Source organism: Meleagris gallopavo, chromosome 15 (assembly GCF_905368555.1).
Source record: "Meleagris gallopavo chromosome 15, MGAL_WU_HG_1.1, whole genome shotgun sequence".
NCBI classification, from domain to species: domain Eukaryota; kingdom Metazoa; phylum Chordata; class Aves; order Galliformes; family Phasianidae; genus Meleagris; species Meleagris gallopavo.
This window is the reverse complement of record NC_139418.1, coordinates 8464981-8486961: the sequence shown is the minus strand read 5'-3', so window position 1 is coordinate 8486961 and position 21981 is coordinate 8464981. Positions and strand designations below refer to the sequence as shown.

The 21981-nt window shown below is 48.5% G+C and overlaps 1 protein-coding gene across 7 annotated transcripts in view; it reads right to left on the bottom strand.

The window, feature by feature from the left end:
- Window positions 1-21981, bottom strand: part of SH3PXD2B (SH3 and PX domains 2B) — a 65845-nt gene that overhangs the window by 20712 nt on the left and 23152 nt on the right. For all 7 annotated transcript variants that reach the window (XM_085236986.1, XM_085236992.1, XM_085236987.1 and 4 more), the window contains exons 3-5: window positions 16188-16263; window positions 6704-6780; window positions 4291-4382 (exon numbers count right to left, since the gene is read on the bottom strand). In XM_085236986.1, the coding sequence (XP_085093112.1) occupies window positions 4291-4382; window positions 6704-6780; window positions 16188-16263 (245 nt within the window). The remainder of the gene's footprint in view (window positions 1-4290; window positions 4383-6703; window positions 6781-16187; window positions 16264-21981) is intronic.

Here is a 21981-nt window from a genome sequence, read left to right as displayed (position 1 = left end):
AATCACTCATGTGGAGACAAGCTGGCACAATCAAATCTCACCAGCTCTCAAATCTCACTGACTCTCATTTTGGCTCAGCTCTCCCTTCACTGATTTACTGTGGCTGGTGACTGCCTGGAGTCCTCATCAGTCTGATGGGAAGCAATCCGTTACTATACCACTGCCACCCCCACCTCACTGCCCAGCACCATCTTAGCATTAATAGAATCATGAAGGGCTGCTGAGCTTTTGCTGCAGGCATAACCTAATTAGCAGCACACGCTCTCATCTGGTTGTTCCCCAGCTCCTCACCACACACCTCCTGCCGACCTCCACCCCAGCAGCAGAGCCGCACTGCCCTTAGAACATCCTCCAACCCCCCTCTGTAGCCTGGCTGCAAGAGGAATTTGTCCTGACTATTTGTGTGGAGCTCTAGGCACACAAGGCAGCCAGATCAATGGGGAAGTATCCACCTTCACTGCCATCTGCTCTAAGGGTCACCATCCCTTAAAAGACCCTCAGAGAACTGGTGCTGGGACTGCTCCCATACCAACTCTAATGCTAAGCTGTAGCATGCTGGCCAAGGAGCTTTCAACACTGCCCTCTCTTTCTAGAGGGACACTAGGACTAGGACACACCTAGCATGTAAGGGAAAAGCTGTTTTAGAGAAGGGCAAGAGGATTTATTTACATATTTTGAAGACATTGGTATCTCCTGAAGCCAGTAGTTTTTAAACCACAAATCCACAGTGCGTGCAGAGAGGTGCCTGAGGACAACTTTTAGGCACGGCACCAGATAATAAATTTGCTTTACAGGTTCCTATGCTAGGAAAAAACAATTAAGGGTTCATATGCTGAAAGGTTCAGAACAACCACCTTTAGTGTCTTACACAAGACAGGATGCCCAGCTACCAGAAAGAAAACAGCCTTTACTGCAAGATGCCTCTCACAAGGAACTCATCTCCACAGCCCTGGGAAGCACATGAGAGCTCCATTCCCATTGCTCCTCACTCATACAGTACAGACAATTACTGAAGAGCCCCTCAGGATTTTGCTGCACTACAGAGTTGACCTGGGCTCCTGTGGGTAAGCAGCAAGCAGCTGAATGCCTTGGCTCAGCAGTGGCTTTGTGCCCAGCAGCTCAGATGTCCCCAGCCTTATCCCAGCAGCTCTCTGCTGTGGTCAAAAACTGCTTGAAATTGAAAAAGTGTGGTTGAAGGGTGAAAGGCACACAGCAAATTCCCACCTCAACAGTCGAAAATTCTGCTGCTGGTCAGACCTGCTGAGATCTGCAGCAAGCAGGAATTTGATGAGTTTTCTCCTTTGAAACTATGGCTTTCATAGGGCTTCCATACAACACTGGGGAGAAAAACTCCACAGCCCCACTGATTGCTATCTTTCTTATTCCGTAAGATTTCTCTTCTTTCCCCACTCCCAGAGCCACCTTTTCCCAAATTCAACCAATCCCTCCAGATTACAGTCCCTCTTTACCCTTCTGTGGGCTCACTGAGTTATCTCAGTCCAGAGCTTGCTGGACAGAGCTCCGTGTCATGAAAGCCACTGAGCATCTCTGCCAGTGGAAACACCACAACCTCAGCCCACTCCTGTTTGAAGTGGTCCCTCTGGGCAGAAGGATGCTGGAAAGTTGGCAAGTGTGTGTGGATGGGATGGAGCAAGGGCTTCACCTCCCTCTTCCACTCCTTTAGCGCTGCAGAGTCCTGTCTCAGCTCAGCTTTTAGCTATGATCTATTGCCCAATTGGAAGCAGTGGGGGAAAAAGGATGCATTTGACTCTTTCCCTCTCCATTCAATCTCCTCCTCCATCTCCCTCTGTGCATGCCAACAGCAGTGCAAGAGGTTGTAAAAAATGAGAGATTGAGAAAAGTCACAGCTTTCAGGTCAGTACTAGTGACTGAATTTTGTTGGTGTTATCAACACCAGCAGACACTGTGTGGAAGCTGCACTGCAGGAAAGCAGAAGGAAAGCATTGGATCTGCCCAGGAAAAGCTCCAGTGTTGGGGAAACAGATACTAGAGAAGCCCAGAGACAGATACATGGCTGTCTAGCCTCCTCTTTCCAGTGCAAAGATCCAAGGATTAATTCACCTTTTGCAATTAAACAGAGCTCCATGGACTGCGGTCTCCTGCAGCTCTTGAAAATGGCTTCACATCTCAGCATGATGTGAGTGAGGCAGATCCTCCTCTGCATACCCCGGGAAAAAGCAAGCAGAGAACACACCCAGCAGCACCCATCACCAACACCATCTACTGCTCTGTGCTGCAACCTGGGGCAGGCCCTGAGATGTCAGCCAGGGAAACCAAGGCACAGGGAGGGACAGGGAGCAGAAACACCCCCAGCCACAATGCCACATCAGCGGTGGCTTGGCTTGGCAAAAAGCATGCTGACCAGTCTTTTTTTCCTCCCTCATTCCCACCTTCCAGCCACCCAGCATAAAAGTTGCCTTTTTTTTTGTTTTTTTTCGTTTTCTTTTCTCCTCTCGTGGCCTGGCTCCCTTTCAAATTCCCGGAGAAAAGTATTTATCCGCTTTATGAATGATGACATCCGGCCAAACCCCAGACATGCCATCACGTCTGATCCAGCCCAGCCGTCCATCACTGTTCCCATATCGTTATTGGTTTGCTGGCCGCATGCCAGCACACAGGGCTCAGGAAAGGGCTCCCACCAATCTCTCCAGAGGAGAAAGCCAAGGACTTTTATTAATTAGCATTTTGAATTGTAGCTAATAAATACCCCTCTGGCATTCAGGCTGGGATATGAAACACAACAAAGACGTCCTTGAGATGCTGCGACGTTTTACTGCTGGAGGCAAATGGATGAGAGTTACCTCCTATGTCTTTCTGCATACTGCAAACTCACCTCTGCTCCCAGGAGAGCAGTGGAAGGCAGCACATCCCATCGCTGCATTCAGCAGCCCCTCACCCGCTCATCCACCCAGTGCTCCAGTGGCCAAACACACAGCAATTCTGTGGCACAGGCACCCTACAACCTCCCGTGTGTGCTGGTGTCCCAACCCAAGCCACTTTCAGTAAGTAACTCCTTTTGCAAAGCAGCTCATCAACTTCTTGCACAGGGCTCAGATTCATGCTCCTTGTACCCTAAAACAGCTCCAGCTGCTGTTAATTCCCATGAAAATCCCCGCCCATTGTCCCCACAAGCTCACGTTGTTCTTGCATCTCTTGCTTGCCCCTGAGCTGCTGTCTTTGTTGAGAGACAACTATCAAGGCAGGTTAAGTGCTGAGCAATAACTGGGCAGGATGAATGAATGAGAGGACCAGCTGACAGCATGCAATTAGTTAATGGGCTGCAGGGCCCTCAGACCAATCTCATCAAGTGACTGTGAGCTGCAGAAGGAATGACAACAGGCCAAGAAAGGGGAATCAAAGGATGAAAACAAGGAGGGAGGAAGGGGGGAATTAAAGCACACACACAAAAAAATTCTAAACCCCAGAGAGAAGATATAACCCACACAAGCATAACGCTTCCCTAAAGACCCAAAAGACTCAATGTTCCTGCTCAGAGGAGAAAAACAAAATCCCTGTATCTATCTCCACACCCTTCCAATACAGAATGATGTCAAATCAATTTACTGCCTTATCCTTGCACAATTAATCAAGCCTCCTCCATTGCTCAACCTTCAGTAGAGCTACGCATAGTGTCACAAGCAGCATAAAGAGAGAACTGCATAGCAGGAGATGAAAGCAGCTGCTCAGATTTATGCTGCTTGTGATTAGTAAGAGATGGGTGGCTCCTGGCCAAAGCAGCTCATAGTCACAAGACTTGTAACCACACAGAGTTGCGTAAGGCACGCGAGATTCCTTGCAAACATTCTCTGTTTTGTATGGAAAAAGTCAGCAGTGATTACGGATGGAGCTCACAGACGTGGCTGATGGAAAGAGCCCTTGAATGAGGCAGAGGATATTAGTAGTCCAAGCCTGGGCACTGCCATGTGAAATGAGGCTTTTCAGTCTGATCAGTTTCTGAAACCAGCATTCTACAAGCAGAAAGCAGTGCTGTGCCTGGCTGGCTCAAGGGGACATCAGCACTTGATGGGGTCCCAGAGTGGTGCACCCACTCTACTGCTGGGGACGGTACACCAGGAGTTGGCTGAGTGGGTGGGGGTGTTCACCTGAGCTGCACCACCCCTGTTCCCTCCCCAAAAAAGTATTCAAATCCCTTATCTGTGACTCCTGGGAGGATCTCTAAAGAGATGTTGTACTCTTGGATGCTGGCAAGTGGAAGGCAATTTGTGTTTCATCACCACCCCCGTGGCAGCAGCCACCCAACCAACTTACTCTTTGGGGGGAGTCAAGTCGTCAGGTCGGGTCTCAAAGAACTGCAGAACCTCCTCACACTGGGAGATGTAGGGAGGCAGCTGGATCAGAGCCTGCGGTGAAACAGAGACACTGGTGATGTGAAGCACTGCCACCTGAGCACGGAGCCTCGGAGCACAGGGAGTGGGTCACAGCTCTGTGGAGCACTGTGCTTATGGGAAGGAACAGAACCACCAGCAACGGTGACTGCAAAAAGGGAAATAGATGTGCAACTGGAGATCTGAAATCACCCCAAAGCAGATGTTTGACTCTCCATGTGCTGTCACAGCAGACTTGCAAAAGGAGTGAGGGCAAACACAATCTGTATCAGAGACAAAGCCACATCTGCAAAGCCCTGGGGTTACTGCACAGATCAGATGTGGCTCCATCCTGACCTAATTGCTGGCCTCCAAAAGCCTTCCAGCCATTCGGCATACAGTCACTCACTGCCAGCACAGCAGACGGTCAGACCACTAATCACAGCCCCTCTGCAAACAAGATCATGTGAGAGAGACAGGAGAGAGAAAACCACTCACTCCATGGCTTTTGTGTGCAGAAGACGGCTATTTGAAGAGCAGGATCTGCATGGATGCCATTCCCATGAGGGTACCACTCCCCAGCACCAAGCATCCCGTGATCAAGACATCTTCCTGTGCCAAAATTCCCCTGATTCTGCAATGTGGAGAAGGCTCCACACCCTCTGATAGCAGGGGATGATCACAGAAAACATCTTATGATGGGAGGGCAGAAGACAAGACTCAGCTCAGTTCATTTTTCAAGACGTCAGGATGCAACTGGCCAATGGACCACTGCAGCTGTGGCCACAAACGCAAGATCATGATTCACATGATGTCTGTCCCACTTCTGGCTTTGCCACCAAAAAGACAGAATTGACGAGGACCATCAGCACATGACTTTGTGTTGGAATCACAGCAAGTCAATGTTGTTATTTATTGAAGACAAATACACCTCCCTGCATCGGAATCCATTTGCCAGGGCTCTCCAGAGACTGAAGATACCCCATTTCTCTACCAGGGGACAGCAAGAAAGCAAAATCTTTCCTAAGCAGTTTCCTCTGGGAACCCGTTCACAACAGATTTGCTTAGCCCTCAACTCAGCAGGCCAGGGCAGATTCTGCATTTTTGCTCTTCGCCAACACGCAATGTGCCCCTGCAACAACCTGAGCAGGGAGAGCATGCCGGGACTGCGGGTCCAAGTTCTGCAGCACAACGTGCCCTGGAGAAGCTGTCTTTGCTTATACTGACCCTATGCTCATCTCACGGCTCTGCAGCTCTTTGGTTCCACGCCCACCTTTGAGCTCAGCAGCAGCTTTATGGTTAATGGCAGCAACTGGAAGGCCAGATTCGGTGTGTGTTTTTAACTTGGCAATGCATTAATGTGAGGAGCAGAGAGCAGCTCTCTAAGTGGGTCATATAACATCAGCCATTATGTTCCAGTTGTTAAGTCAAATGGATTCATTGTATTTTATACCATTAATGGCATCATTCTGAAACAGACAGCTGCAGCATCTTTTCACTTAGGGACCTTCTCTTCTCAAAAATTAAATTTACTGTTGTGTGTCTGTGTGGAGCTGGTGTATTTTAATGACTCACATGACAAGGGGCTGGAGCCAAGCAGTGATTTGCACCATCAGCTTCCTGGTGCCACTCTGCTTGGACCTCACAGGTCCAAGCTCACCTTGCATCCTATCTCCATCACTCTGCTGTCATCTGCTGTCCTGGCCCTCCATGATTTTTCACTTGACAGATGTCAAGACCCCTTCACTAATTCACCTTTATCCTTGTACTTGCTCCTGCAGCCACAACAACTTTCTTCTAGGTCTGGCTGAGTCCTCAGACCCACAGTTCCTCTCGTCATGCAAAGTCACCACCATGCCTCCCACTCCTATGGAACATGACAAGCATTTCACTGTTTCCCCATCTTCTCCTTCAGGCTTTGCAGTCTTTGTATATGCTTCCAACAGTATTCATAACGGATTTTGGAAGCACCAATCCCACTTCCGGACCATCTCATGTCTGCTCTAAGTGTCAGTGCCCTTCTTTGACATGGTGAGACGTGGTATGATTTATGTGAAATAATTTTTTGTGGACTTAAAAACAACCCTAATACTATAATCTGCTTTATACCTTAGCACAGACTTGTATGTGGATGAAATTGTCTCAGCCTTACTGGAAAAAGATGACAATCAGCTGTCTCTTGCCTCTACATGACCATTGGGTGGGTTTTTGTCACCAAAAAGGTTTGATGGTGAGAGAGAGAGCGCACCCTCCACATTCTCCCAGTAGTGGAACATCATTATATACTATCAGAAGGACAGGACTGAGCCTGATCAAGGTGGCTTCATCTTTGGTCAATGCTAGAAATCCTCCCTTACCTTGCAGTACTCATCAATAGGTATCAGGCGCTTCACTGCAACATCGCGGATGTGACTCCGGCGGAAGAGGATCTTCCCTGAAATAGGAGAGACAAAAGAAAAGAGCAGGTCAATGCAGTGCTTGGGGACGGTCTCTTCTTAAATCACTCCATCAGGACCTTTTTCTCGTGCATCTCACAAAAAGCACCATACCTACAGCGTGTTCCTTCCCGTGCATTACATCCCATATTAGAACAAAATACATTTAAAATGGCAAGCGTGTTTAAGTAGAGAGAAGAGGAACCAATTAGCAGCAAAGCGCACGCCCATCTCCCCTCACCAGCGTGGCAATGAAGGAGGAGCATGTGCCTGATACCTTACTGCCTGCTGGCAAGCACAGCGTAGACAAGTCCACTGACAAACTCCAGCCAGCCAGAGAGGTGGACATCTCTGCAACAGAGACATCCATCCCCCACTGCTGGCCACAGGCTCTGAGTTCACTCACAGCACCTGGCTCCAGCGTGGGCAGCTGCCAAGCCAGGGGTTCTCCCCGTGCAGCTCCGGTGTCGAATCGGTCCTTGAAGCCGCGGTGTCGGGACTGCAGCCCTGAGTCAGACCTATAGGATTTTCCTTCCTGTCTGGGGTTTATTTTTGTTCTCCATTAATGGGATCCTCTTGCCACTCCACTTCCTCCCCTCTTGCTTGCGGTATGGCCCTGTTTCCTTTGAAGTCTAATGAGTCCTAAGTGCTTCAAGCTGCTCTCACAGAGAACAGCTTCTCTGGCTTTTAATGAGACAAAAGCCATTAGCGGGCAGTGAAACAGATACATACAGAGACTCCGTGATCAAAAGCACTGATGCGTGGTAGGATTTCAGACTTTCAGTACTCCATGAACCTACGCTGCCACTTTTGCAATAGAATAACATGAAAAAATTGTGACTTGGGAGGGAGTTATAAAGTTCCCACAAGTTCCTTCTGACATCTCCTCTATGTTTCTTTTTGTCCCTACAGGAGTTTCAGATCCCACCACCAAACCCACAGTGTACAACTGATGTGTCTGTCCACGCAGCCCCTTCCCTTATCAAGGAGGTACCACTGGGTAAATCAGAAGCCAAACAACAGCACAACATCACAAAATGGGAAAGAACTCCAAAAAGTCACTGAGCCCTTCCCTGTGCTGCAGCTCCCCTCAGCCCCTCCAGCAAGTACTCCCAGGAGCTGTGGCAGCACTGGAACCAGGGCTGGATGCTACCAAGGTGCCTGTGAACAGGATGGGTTAAAATGGTCCCATGCCTATCAAAGCTTTAATACCTTCCACTACTGCCTGACTCCAGCGTGCATGATTTGTGCAGCCTGCCAACATGTTTTTTAAGCAGAGAGGAACCAAAACAACCTTTCAGCCTGCACAGAGCATGAATCAGAACATTACAGGAAAGCCAAATCTCCTATTAGGCTCAGTTAATGCAGAATGCCTTGAAGACTGGGCTCTCAAAGGGAGCACACAGCAATCACACTCAGTGCTAGCTCTGTGCTTGTACTTAAGTGAAACGCAAAGGATCAGACTGCTCATATCAGCATTGCTCCTCATTTATGTTCCACCGACAGCACAGGGCTGAGACATTCATAGTGGAAATACTCTCGTCTGAAATGCATTCCATCTTGCAGCCCGCCACAGCCAAGTCTGGCAACCTTTGCAATACAGTGGAAAATAAAAATCCCCCTCTATCTGATCTGTCTTTTAGAAGGCTGAATAGTCTGGGAACATTAGTTGTCTGGAAAGACCGGGAAAGAAAGGGAGCCACAACCAGGCCGGACATCCTTCCTTTGATAGCAATGATTTTCCATCAGAAAAGCAAATGTTCAACAGTTTTGTCATCTGCAGTCATGGTGCATTTGCTGCACATATTTCTATTTGAATGACTGATGGTTTTTAAAAAGACGAATTGATAGAAATACTTTTGTTGCCAATTGCAAAGAATGGCTCTTTAGTTCTTATGTCTGCCAAAATCACTGATGGGTGTGCATATTATAAATGTCTAAAATAACACACTCTGGGTGTGGGAATATTTAAATGTTTAACAAACAGATGTTAGTGAATAATAATAAAAAGAATATAGTTATGAGGGAATAAATACATCACAACAACTGAAGTGATCTTAAATTAGCCCAGGCACAGAGCATTTGAAACAGCAGGAAAGCCAGCTCGTCGCTTGACTGGCTCTAGATGTAGTATTCTTCAACAATGAAGTTTATTTTCTAACAGAAAGCTGTTTTCCCATCAAAATGCCTAATTAACATAATTATAGGCCCTCCAGTGCTGCCAAATACAGCTGTCTAAATCCTTTACTTGAAAAGCAAGAGAGAGCAGGAAATTACTTCCCTCCTGGGTCAATGAGATGCAGCGTTTTCCTGGGCACACTTTCTATAGACCCTACCCTCAAAATGGGAATAAGAGTGCTGCCACTGGGGCCTTTCACGTGGCTGAAGACCATACAGTGCAAGAGAAGTGCATGGCATTATTCATGTCCTATCTGCATCCCTCCTTGCCGCAGCTCCTGCCCTCAGCCCCAGCACAAGAAGTACAGATGGGACAAAGCAAAGGAAGGCAATTCTGCACATCTCACTGACTGCTGCAGCACACCACCTCTTTAGTCCTGCCACATCTCCAGCCTTAGAAATGATTCCATTTTCCTACTTACCTGCATTTAGTGTTAATGCACGCACAAACAGAGCAAAGACTCTCCCCTTGTTTGTACAAGAAAGGTCGCAGCAGGAAGAAGTGCAGTAAAATACAATGCCCTTCATGCACACAAAGCTGTGAGCAGATTTTTATCACCTGGGAATATGTCGAGCAAGTTGACAGTTAAGGAAGTGTTCTTTCTTCAGTTTCATATACACTTCACTTTGTCTCAGTGAATACATTTGTGAAGTGCTACATTACCTTACTATCACTGTAGTTGCTCTGAAGCATCACACCTGCCTTCTTTGATATGTATTTGCTTCACAGCAGAAGTTAGGTGTCTTGCAAGCATATGTTCTTTAAGAGTAACCTGGCAGCATTATTATTCTTAATTACTATTCTGACTGGAGGAATCTGACTAGTGCAACGCACGCTTTACAGTTAGAAGGAATCAAACTGTAAGGAAAGCTGAAATACAAGCAACTCCTTAGAAATCAAAGCAAATGAAGTCTCTTTTCACTGATTTTCACTGCAGAAGTGGGAGAATGTTCCCTGCCTCCATCTACACCTGGTACCACATTTACACACTTACTGGCTCTTTGCAGCTGTTGAGGAGGACTGAGCGGTGCAGAATGGTTTATTATTGTAGGATTGCTCTGAAGTAACAAGGATTAGTTTCATTTAGAAAGAAGGAAGACACCATAAATATTTACATCAATAAGACATCAAAGACAAAATGAAACTTCACCATAAAAACACTGAAAGTACTCAGTTTTTTATGCCAGGCATTCCCGCACCCACTGGGTGCTTCGTGCATAACATAGAAACAGCTGGGACAAATGAGGGACCTCCATCACAGCATCCCCAGCTGCCCCGTCCCCACAAACACCCCCACGAGGGGCAGCCCTGGGCAGGGAATTCACCAAAGGGGAGAACTACCAAGGGTACCTGATGCCAGCTGCAGGCACTCCTCTTGCTCTTTCCCCTTGCTGTGCCTGACCTCTTCTCCCTCCTGTTCTGACTTGCTGATACAATCTGATCAGCTCTGATGCTCACTTTGTTCCAGTGCTTCCATTTCCTCTTTCCCTGCCCTAAGCTCTCTGGACAGGAGGGAGCCAATAATGTTCTTTGCCGTGCTGGGAGGGAAGCCTGGAAAACCACCGAGAGCTTTGATGCTGCTTTCAGACTCCATCAGGGAGCACAGCTCATGGCCTCCTGGAACACGATGCCCCCTGACTACACAGCTCTGTGTAGGTGTGCTCCTCCTTTCTTCCCCTTTTCTGCAGGGACATTCCTGCCCCTCCAGCACTGCCACTCATTTCCACCTACCATGGCCAGAAGCACCCACTGTCAGGAATTCACCCAACATGATGGATAGGCAGCAAATCCATCCAATGCATCCCTGAAGCCTCGTACATTCCCACAACACAGCCTAGTGATGTGCCTGTCCATTTCCACCTAGCAGTACTGGTAACTGGAGACAGGGCAGCAAAGGGAAGAGCTGAACGCAGCAGATAACATCTTCTGTTACCAATTATATGGCAGTTTCCAAATGTCACTGTCATCAGTTACTGTAAGCTGCTGGCTGGCTGCCCCAAGAGAGCCATACATGTGCCCAGGGATGAAGGGACATGTACAGGTCAACAAAGGATGATGCACAAAAAGGTGGGAGAGGTATCTTCACTTCCAACTAGTTTAAAGCATGAATCTGGTTTCTGCTTGTCTCATGCCATATCCAAGTTAACAGATTTGTAAGTGAGCATCTTCATGCTTTGTCCGATGCTGTGTCTCACCCTAGGGACTTTTCCTGGAAAAACAGCCATGCCGCTGGCACGGTTTCTGTCAAACCTCTCCTTAAGGCTTTCCTTTCCTGCAATCTCAGCACTCCATTTCCCCACAAAACCCCATTACAAGAGAGCTTCAATGACACAGGGCAGCCAGGACACAGGGGGACAACCTGCTGCCTCTTACTCCCCACCCGCAGGAAACTCACAGGAGCAGAGGTTGCCCCTCTGCATTTAAGCTGCACATCACTGGGCTGAGCACTCTGACAGCATAACACAGCATAACACAGAAATAACACTGTTGGGCCATTCTGTACCAGCTGGACAGGAGCAGGAGGATGCTGGGAAGACACGAGCTCTGCTCACAAAAACCCTCTGGAGTCAGAAAGTTTCTGCTCTCCTAGGACTGGCAAAAAAAAACCACAACTCTTTGTGGATAATCAAAATCACTTTATCTGATGGACTGAGAGCAAAGGGCGCTGCAGAAGCTCAGAAGAGGGCTGGGGAGTGATGATTCATCAGGGACTGCACAGTGTCAGACACAGCTGGGCAAAGGGTTGATAAGGATGTGGGTCTCCACATGGTAAGAGACAGAGCAGGCAGCTCATCAGAGGGATCCATCTCCCTAAGCAAAAAGGTAGGGAACAAGGGCTGCTCCCGTCCATGGGAATTCTTCAGGCAAAGGGGGCAGAAGCAAAGAGCAGAAGAATTTCATAGCAAATAGTTGAGGATCTTCTTAAGCCAGAGGCTATTAGTGGATCTCAAGCAAGCTGGAGGGGCAGGGAACCTTAAAGCCTTCACCCTGCTGATCACAGCCACGAGAGAAGTCAGAGATTTGGAGACTGGAAAAACGTCTGCGCCTTTTTGCTTTGCCCTGAAGGACTCCCTCCGCCCCACTGCTTCGGAAAGAATTCACGTCTCTGCACCTTTCAAATCACATCCAGATTTTCCCTGGCACAGGTTCCAAACTCACTTCAAAGAAAAAAACAGGAGGGAAAAAAAAAAGGCAGCCCCAAATGTATACATAATTAGTCCCAGCCCATGGAGCAGGCAGTGATGTGGGCTATTCCTAGGATGGATGGGGAAGCAGGTGTGGGAGACAGCATTTCCAGGAGCCCTGTACTTAGCATCTGTTTGGCAAAGCCTCAGCAAGAGGGCGAGATGGCCAAAAGAATAGATCTGAAGAGATGACACATCCATGGCAGAAAAGAGAGGGAGGAGCACCTGAGGCTCCTTTGGGTACACGAAGAAGGATTTTGGTATGCAATAAAACAGTAAAGCTCTTCAGGGTACTATTGGATGGGCTTGATGGTGCTTTTTCTTTCCCACCCAGCTCTGCAGCAAACCTCAGTATTTTGGCTTTCATGCTCTCTGTTACTTGCAGGACAGCAAAGGCCTCATTATCCTTCCAGTGAAGGAAAAAAAAAAAAAAAAGAAGAAAAAAGATCTCTGATAAGAAAAATGGTTGAAAGGAACAAAAAGGAGGAGGAAAGGCAGCCCCCTCCTTGTGAATTCTGGCTATTCCATCAGACTCAGCAGCTATTCTTCATGAAAAAGAGAATGAAACTGCATAGAAAGATGCCTCAAAATCTTGAAAGCACTACTGGAAACCATGAGCATAGGAGCCTACCAAGAGATGCAAGAGTTCCCTGAATCAACCTGCTTCCAAAGGCACTGAACCTTAGGGTCTGCAGAGCTATATAAAGGAGAAAAGCACAGAATCATAGAATTGCAGGGGTTGGAAGGGACCTCAAAAGATCATCGAGTCCAACAACCCTGCTAAAGCACAAGACAGTTTGCTAAACACAGCTCAAAGGCCAGAAACAGAGCAACTGCTTCCCCACCGGACTCTGTTTTGGGTAACACTGCAGATCAGCAGGATCAACTGAAACCCTATAGAAAAGACAGCTATACAGATTGCGGGCTGCAAATCAGCCTGGGATTGTCCACACAACAGTGCAGTGGCAGAAATGCCCATCTAGCTAGAACAGAAAACTGTATTTAAGATATTTGCCCGCCCTACAGCTCTGAGCAGATGCAGTAGAACTGGGGAAAGTCAGGTACCATAGCTGGACATGGGATGAGATGTCTTCCATCTCCTTCATAAGGCCTTTTGGGGAGCTGTTAAAAACCTCACAGCTGTCCTGGGAGAAAAGCCCTGAAAGATATGGGTAGCAGTAACAGCTGTGCCAAAGAGGTTAGTAGGCTGGGAAGAGAGTAGAAAGGAGGCATCCTTCTGCTTTTTAAAATGATCCCTCCAAGTCCTCCTTCCTCTCCTTCTCTCTTGGGAGTTTGCTATTGTCCGTAGCTAAAGCTTCCTAAAAAGCAATTTTACAGCCAAAGTGAGCTCAGCCTCAGGCAAACCCTCCTTGCCTGATTCACGTTTCCAGCAAAGCAAGCTGGCCAGGATCAGCTCCAGGCCACTTGGGCTGTATGGTGTTTGGAAGACTCTGCTTTCCTTATAAAAGCTGTTTCCTGAAAGATCTGGCGCAGCCCTTACACAACTGGCCCGACTGAGCTCATTTGTTTTCTTAGTTCATTCTTTCCTGGGGTCTCCATCCCCCCATCTCCCCAGCCAGCAAACACGTAACCCTTAGCGGGAAGTCCTGCAGGCGGGGCAGATCCTGCAGGCACAGCATCCCCTGGGGCCTTCATTCCTTCATTCCCACCAGCGGCTCCTGGCTCTGCCCCACGGACCACAGGCGATTCCATGCATGGGCTGGGTGCAGCCAGCACTGTTTCAAAGGGCCGTCCTCAGCACCACACGATGCTGGGCAGGCTGTGCCAGTGACTCAAAGCCAGCAGAAGTAGCCAAGAGTCCACTTCAGATTCCCCTATATGGCAGCAGAGGCTTTCCAGGCACAGTGCTGCAGCTGCAGAGAGGCTGAACCCGACCCAACCAAGCTATGCTATGGAGGAGCGTGGTGCTTACACCTGGGAACGGACAACCCTGGCCCCGAACTCCTCAAACACTGCAATTCATTCCACTCCCCTTCAGAGAACCCGGCTTTATGGCTTTGTTTCCAAAGAGCTGAGTGGGCTGAAGGACTTGGCACTTACAAAAATGTTTTCTGATACACTTCAAAAGTCCCAAAGTATCTAGAAATTTCCAAGAAGCAAATCCTCGAAACCAATAGCAGTAGTGAAACAAAGGGACACAGCGCAAACAGAGTTCCTCTGGGCTGGATGTTGTAACTACAGAGCAGTCACGGAGATCCCTTCCCGTTCCAGGAAAGCAGCCTGATGAACAAACCCAGATGGCATCTCCTCGTATCGTGGGGGTGACCCTGAGTTTGGGAGGTTGAGGGCTTTGCCAGGAAAGCCAGAGCTGCATGGAGCGCAGCGTCACAGGAGACACTGGAGAACGTCAGTGGCCGCAGTGTCTAACATTGCTCTACAACCATCTCCCAGGCAGCAGCACACTTTTAGTAAGCCTCTGGAGCCAAATCTCCACTCTTAATGAAATTCAGATGCTAAAAATGTTGCTCAAAATGGGACTGGAAGAAAACTACAGTGCTCCCAGAAGCTGAACAAAAACCTCCAAGTCTGAGCACATGAGAGCAGCATTCTGCAGAAAAAGAGACCCAGGGCTGTGCAACAAGTTCACTCAGAGGGCAGCACCCCTTGCACAGACAGGTGAAGTCCTGGCTCTGCTGCAAGCAACAAAACTCACCAATGCTCCAAACAGGGAAGCTGTATTACTTAATCCTGTTGCAAAAAGGGGACTGGAGCAAAAGGGCAAACACTTCCAAAGAAGAAATATACAAGCTCCTACAGAGCACGATCATCTTAACTTCCCCAATTTCTTTATCCCACAACACTCAGGCTTTATTCTTCCAGCAACTTCAACACCCTTCTTCCTCCAATGGAAACCACAGCCTCTCAGCAAAGGAAAACTATTTCAACACAAAGAAGAAGAAACAAATATTGATGAGCATGCTGTGAAAAGCAGGGCTCCAATCAGGCCTCCTGAGCCCAATACTAGCTTCCAAAAATAGCAGTATTTTGGTGAGAATTTGTAAGTACAGCTTAGCCAAACATTAAGTCCAATTTTTCCAAGTTAGGCCCTTTGGCAGTTTAGCTTGCTGGCAGGAGTAGCGGTGCAGCAAGGGCTCTTCCATGTCAGGTGTGCTTTGCTGATGTTACAGCTCAAGGACAAGCCAGAATCACTAATCTCCCCATGGGAAATCCAGACAAGATTCCCTTACTCAGAGTAGTGTATAAATGATTTTCTCTGTGCCAGACAGAGAAAACTAAACCCCACTGAATGCCTTTGTGTTTCTTGAAAAGCCAGGAGGCAGAACACAGTACAAAGGGCTACATTAAATGAGCTTGACAGTCACTGGAAGTTATTATGGTACCGTGACATTTCTAAATATGCCCATTAGCTACTTGTGGAAGGGGGAAGGACAACTTTGTGGTCAAACCCATTAGTTATGGGTACACAAAAGACTCCCAGGATGCCCTCAGTTCAGATATTTTTGCATGGCACATTATGGCTCTTTTCCCCCCCCATAACATCAGCCTCAAAGAGCAGCCACAAGCAATCCCCTGCACCACAAAGTCTGAAACGGGCCATTGCATCTGTTACTTGGGCACACAAATCCTCAGCAGCGCACTGGGCTGCAGGGCACATGTCATGTCACAGAAATCCTTTTTTGAGCAACCCCAAACATCATGGGAGGAAGCTGAAGCTGTCAACCAGTTTGATTTAATACGTAGAATTCAATTGTCATTTCATCCCTCTGGATAGCCCTTCGAATTAGAGGGGACAGGAAATACTCAAAGCAAACGAGTGGTTCCTGGGGAGCCTCACACTGCACTCAGCCCTGTGTCGTGCCCCTCCTGCAAACTGCTGTGGGACTGCTCCTAGCAGAAGCTGCACAAGAGGCTGATGTCACCCAATAATGCTTACTGGAGAGAGAGGGAAGGGGTTTAACACCCACTGCTCACACAGGTTTGCTTGCTTGTTTGTTATAATGGGCAACACTCACAGTCATGCCAAAGCCAGCGTGATTTTTGCAGGAACGTACTCTCCTACCTGGCAGAAAGGGGATGATCCTTTGTTTGGGATCCTTCTGCCCTCCTTCCATTGGAAACTTATCCAGCATTTGCATCTAGAAAAAGAAATACAAGAAAGGTGATTAAAGTCAGTAATTTGCACACAGTTCAAAGCCTTGCTCCCCAGGAGGAGGTTAAGACTGTTCTCCAAAACAAGTGTCCTGAGACATTGTACAAAACACAATCAGCCAGGGTGATGCACAAGACTTTACCACTATTTCTATTTTCAAGTCACTTCTTACCACTGCTGCCCTCACCACCATTGTTTGGCTCAGCATGGGTGACTACACCTGCATTTCTGCAACTACTATAATACCAATGGATCTCAGCCATTAGGGCTGAGAAGCTCCTCAAAATAGGTGTATTTTAAGCTTATCAACTCAAACATAGCACAGCACTGACAGAGCTCCTGGGCTATGGCTGGCTTGGAATCAGAGCATAAACTCCTGTTTGCCCAAAAGACCATAAAGTAATACATCAACTTTGGAGAACACTTTGTGCTACACAATTTTTAGAGATAGGTTTAAAAGAATCCAAGCACTGAACAAACAATTTCCTGATTGAATGCAACTGCACAGAGAAGGGACTCAGTAAGCTCAATCAGCAAAAGGAGGTGACAGACAACACCCACTGTTGTTGGTGTCCATTTGGCATTTGCACTGGTGCTTCAAGGGCATGCACACAACACCCTTGCAGTTGCCATGGAACTTAACACCCAGCAGGATCTACATCTGCAGCACTTCCCTTGCTGGAAAACACCATTTGGATTGGATTTTGCACTTAACAGATTGGATGTTAGGAAAAATTTCTTCTCAGAAAGAGTGGTAATGTATTGGAATGGGCTGCCTAGGAAGGTGGTTGAACCACTGTTCCTGGAAGTGCTCAAGAAATGAGGAGATGTGGCACTGAAGGACGTGGGTGAGTGGGCATGGTGGGGATGGGCTGGTGGTTTGATGAGACTGTCTTAGAGGTCCTTCCCAATCTTAATGATTCTATGTTGATCCATCCATCCTGCAGTTCCACTACTCTCTGCTTTGGAAGGAATGGGACGGAGATGCAAGTTCTCCCTTGCTTTCTCTGGGGCATGGATCTGAGCACTCTCTCCCATCACCTGCAGAGCACCCTGGTTCCCAGAGTACCCAAAGTTGGTTTTACCCTCTCCTGTTGAACCTACTGCATTCCGCATAAATATCTAAACAGCTACGGAAGCATTATAGACAATCTGCCCAGGAACTGCCCTAAGCATCTACAAAGCCAATACACTTATTCTCCTTTGGCACAATTAATATTTAAAGCAAAGAGGAAACAACACAACCAGGGAGACAATCATCCATTCCATGGCACCCCCATGAGAAACATCTGTGGGCAGCCCTGGAGGGAGTGCAGCACTGAGCAGACAGACAGACAAGCTATGCTCCCTTGTACCCGCTGTATAAAGTACTGTAACAATGCAACTGAGCCCCTTTTGTCCATACAGCACCTCAGCTCTGGCATGTGCAAAACCTGAATACTTTATTTCTTGGATCTCAAATGCACCAGGATAAAATTCTTGAGGTTTGGTGAAGAAGGGGCAGAAGGAAGGAGGTGCTTTTCCTACATGTGATTAAAAAAAAAAAAAGCCCCCAAACATAACAGGAAAACCAAAAAAAGCTGTCGAATATTCTCTTCAAAATGAAAACAAACCATCTCCAAACCAGGATGACACTGTGCTGTGCTTACAGATTCTTTCCACTATAAACTTTAGTGAGCTTGCAGCAAAGAGCTCCCTGGGCACGTAGTCACCTCCCATTCCTCCACCAACCCTCAAAACAAAGGATGTCCCAACAGCCCTGTCACCCTGTGAGCCCCAGCACTGTGCCACACGGGGTCTGACCGCCCTAACCCTGATCATCCTGTTTGGAACAGCTCCTCAGAGCTTGTGACTGGTGCAGGATGAGCAAAACAAAGCAAGTCACAAATGCTGACATCTGATTGCTGTTAGCAGTGAGATTCCTGAGTCACTGGAAGAGTTCCCCTCCTCTCATTTCTGAGTGCAAGCTGAGGATCTGAACACCAGGAGCCTCCAAGGCAGGACGTGCAGGCCACAGCTTCCCCATGCACACATGCCTGGACAGTGACTTTGGCCAGAGCTGCTCCCAGCCACGTGATCCCACCAAACAACGCCAGAACTCTAGCACGTTAGTTCCCCATTTCCTGCTGCTTCTTGACTAAAGCGCCTTTCACCGTGGCTGCCCAAAGCCTGGGGCTCCCCCCATGCTCTGCACAGCCTGCTAGCTCTGCCCTTGCAATAAGGAAGGAAAAGATACTGCGAGATCCTGCAGCAAAGGAGGAAGAGGATGATGAGGAAGGAGCATGGCAAAGAGGTTGGTACCTCTCATCCCATCCCACCCAGCCCGGCTGCCATATCGCGCAGCTCCATGGAAGGCAGCAGCACATGCTGGTTCATCAGTTTTGCTTGACATCAGCCTGTGGCTGAAGAACAGTTTGAAGCCCACTCCAAAGAAAACAGCCCCAGAGCCTGCTCTAACCAGGCAGGCAGCTTGCATTAGCGATACAAGAGCATGCGTCTGCAGAAATCCAGCCTTGGTCACAAGCTGAGAGTCCTTCCACAGTAGCAGCACACAAAGCAGCAGCAAGGAGATGTAACAGCAATGGAAAAAAAGCTGGCTTCAGGGCTGACGTGATGCTGGAGTTCTGGAGGAACCCAGTTGCAGGTCTCTGTGTTTCAAGGCTCCCTGGGCCATTTCTGGCTCATCCCGTCTCAGCTCATTTTGCAGGACAGGGACAACAGCACACATTGTTCCACCACTCCTGCCCAGGAGTCCTGGAAAAAGGACAGAAGATGGGTAAAAGCACAACAGCCCCACAGGTGCTGGGGGGGGTGCACAGACACACCAGAAGATGAGCAGCAGAAAGTGAGGTAAGCAGCAGGAGGGCCAGGCAGCTCTCTCTGCAGAAAACCCTCCTTCTCAGCCTCAGCAGGGAAACACACTCCAAGCAGACAAGGAATTTTGGAACACAGGCAGTCAGCATGGGGAGACTCCCACAAATCATGTCAGCGGGCAGGGTTTCCATCCAAGCTGCAAATAACAGTGATCACATCACATTCCCAGAAGAGAAAACTCTCCCAGCCAGCCAAGATCCAGGGGGGAGAAGGAAATGGGGCAGAGGAGCAGCACGCAGCTGCAGAGCCCTTAGGAGCACAGCTACCTGTGCGGAGCAGAACAGCACAGGGCCATGAAGCAGTCTTGCTCCCAGCAATGCAGTCAGCCACATCGGGAAGGAAAATGAAGGACAAAAACAATAACCTTATTGTTTCTCCCCCTCTGAGACTATTTAAAAGTATTGGAGACAAAAATCTTCAAAACAAAAAATTAGAGCGGGTGCAGCTCAAAGCACTGTGGTGTGTTTTTGCTAGGCAGAAAGTTGAAGTCTCGCACGGCACTCCTCACTGGTTCACTAGCAGTGATGGCTAGGCCGGATGCCAGTGCCTGTGCCAGCACCACAGCACGGGTGTCCCAGCAGAGCACCTCCAGGCTCCTCCTGACAGCACATCAGGGCACTGGTTCTCCATTTATTACCCCACACCAATTTGCCTTATCTTATCAGTTCACTGGTTTCCCTATTAACTCAGAACTGTCTGTGCAGCCACAATCCTGGGGCTTCACATTCCCACGCCAGCTTGTGGCTGAGTGGCCCATTAATAGAGCAGGCAGTAAAACGGGCACCCAGGGAGAGCAAGGAGCCCTTCCCCAGCTGCTTGCAGCATCAGCTAGCACACTGCCAGGCAGCTTCTTCATTAACAGGAAACCCATAAGATAACATCCTAATTGAATCATTTATCAGAGCTGCAGGCTGCTGGCAATCCTAGGGGAGGGACAACATACACACTCAGCAGTATTCCCAGGAAGCAGAACATTCAGGATGGGCTTTGCCCAAGTTGGAGCTGCTCATGCAGACAGCGCAATGCCGGAGGGAGGGATGGTTACTGAAGGAGCAGGGCTGCGAGGGTGCTTTCCAGTTCCAGACAGATGCAGAGGAGTCTGCAAACAAGATGAAGCACTGGTAGCTGGTAAGGCACTGTCTGGTGGAAGGAAAAATGTCTGTCAAGGTGGAATGCATTCCCTGATAACAGGGCAGAAGAAGGGGCATGAAATGACTCTTGAAGCAGTGTCTGGCAACTGGTGGGGGTGTGGGATTTGCTGTCTTTGAGTTGCTGTGCCAGCTCCAAGCTTGGGTTTTCTGTTCCTGAGGATTGCATCTCCTGTGGCTCACACCAAGACTGCAGAAGAGAAAGCAAATCTTTGCCAGCTCATGAAGGGATGTTGCGTGCCACTGAACAGCATGATCTAACACCACGGGATGGTGGTGATGAAATGCTCAGACAAGGAGAGCAAACTCTTTCAGTCTTGCATAAGATGAGGACACAATGTGCAAGCTGTGGTTGCGTGGAGAGGGAAATTCCCCCCTTTTCTTATCGGCGGGATTTGCTTTGGCTGCGAGATGGAGGTTCAGAGTTAAATCACATTCCTCCACTTTGGTCCCACAAGGAAGAGCTGACCTAATCCATGCTGCACCAGACACAGCCATGATCCAGAGCAGAGCAGTCAGCTTTTGACAATGTCCCAAGGAAAAAGTTTGGGGGGAAAAAAAAAAAAAAAAAGAAAAAAAGTTCAACAAAAGTCTTCACAATCCAGTTGGGCAGGGACAGCAATCACAGGAGCCTCTTTGTGAGAGCAACTGCCTCCCAGTGAGAAAAGGCAGCTGGTGAAAAGATGGGCCTCAGCCAAATGTGCTCTCACCCTGCACATTCCCCTCAGCCCCATTCCTTGAGGGAAAGGGAGGCAGCAGGCGGATGGCTGTGTCGTGTGCCCCACTGTCCCCATCGTGGCCAGCTCCAGCCAGAGACATTCATACTTCCTTCACACCTTCTCATCTACCTCTTCCAGCCCCCCAGGATGTGACCCAATCATCCGAAAATACAAGGGGAAAGGACCACAGGCCCAGACACTGCCCACTGTCACAGCAGCACCCACCGGGATGCTCAGAGTGACACAAACCAAAGTCTTCGCAAATGTGCTCCTGGAGATGAGAGCATCCTGGCACCCCGGTGTTTGGGGAACGTCTGCCAAACAGACGACGTGCAAAAGAGAGAACAGCTGGAAGCTTGGGGGCTGCTGGTGTTTGGTCACTTTGTCATGCAATAAGAGACACCTTCCCTTCATCTCCACAGACTGCCTGGGAAGAGTCAGGACATGGAAGCAGCAGCCCAGAAGACAAGGATCAACAGGCAAGCTTGGACCCCAAGTGCTGGTGATGCTGGGCTGAGGAGGGTGAGCCCAGAGAACCCACCTCACTGCTGGTGCTGCACCACCGCTTTGACCTTCCACAGGCATCGGTCCCAGAACACTCAGCTCACTGTGACCACGTGGTGCGAGCTGAAGGATGTTCAAGGAGAAACTGCAGCTGATGGGAAGCACAACCAAGCAGTATCCCGATGACCACAGCTTCTCTTCAATTCCTGCCCTTCTAGTGCAAGTGCAAGGGATAAATTGAAATGCTTCTTACGCATTACTGGGCAGGGTGATCCTGACCTGCTCAGCACTAGGAAATGGCATCACAGAGGCCAGATTGTGAAAATCTGATGGAAAACTTTAAGCACAGCTCAGCAATGACAAAAAAGAATTAACTGAGGTCAGAGAAAAGGGCTACACAAATTGGCAGCAGCTGCCACTGCAAGAGAAATTTCCTATGAAATCACAGGAAACATTAGA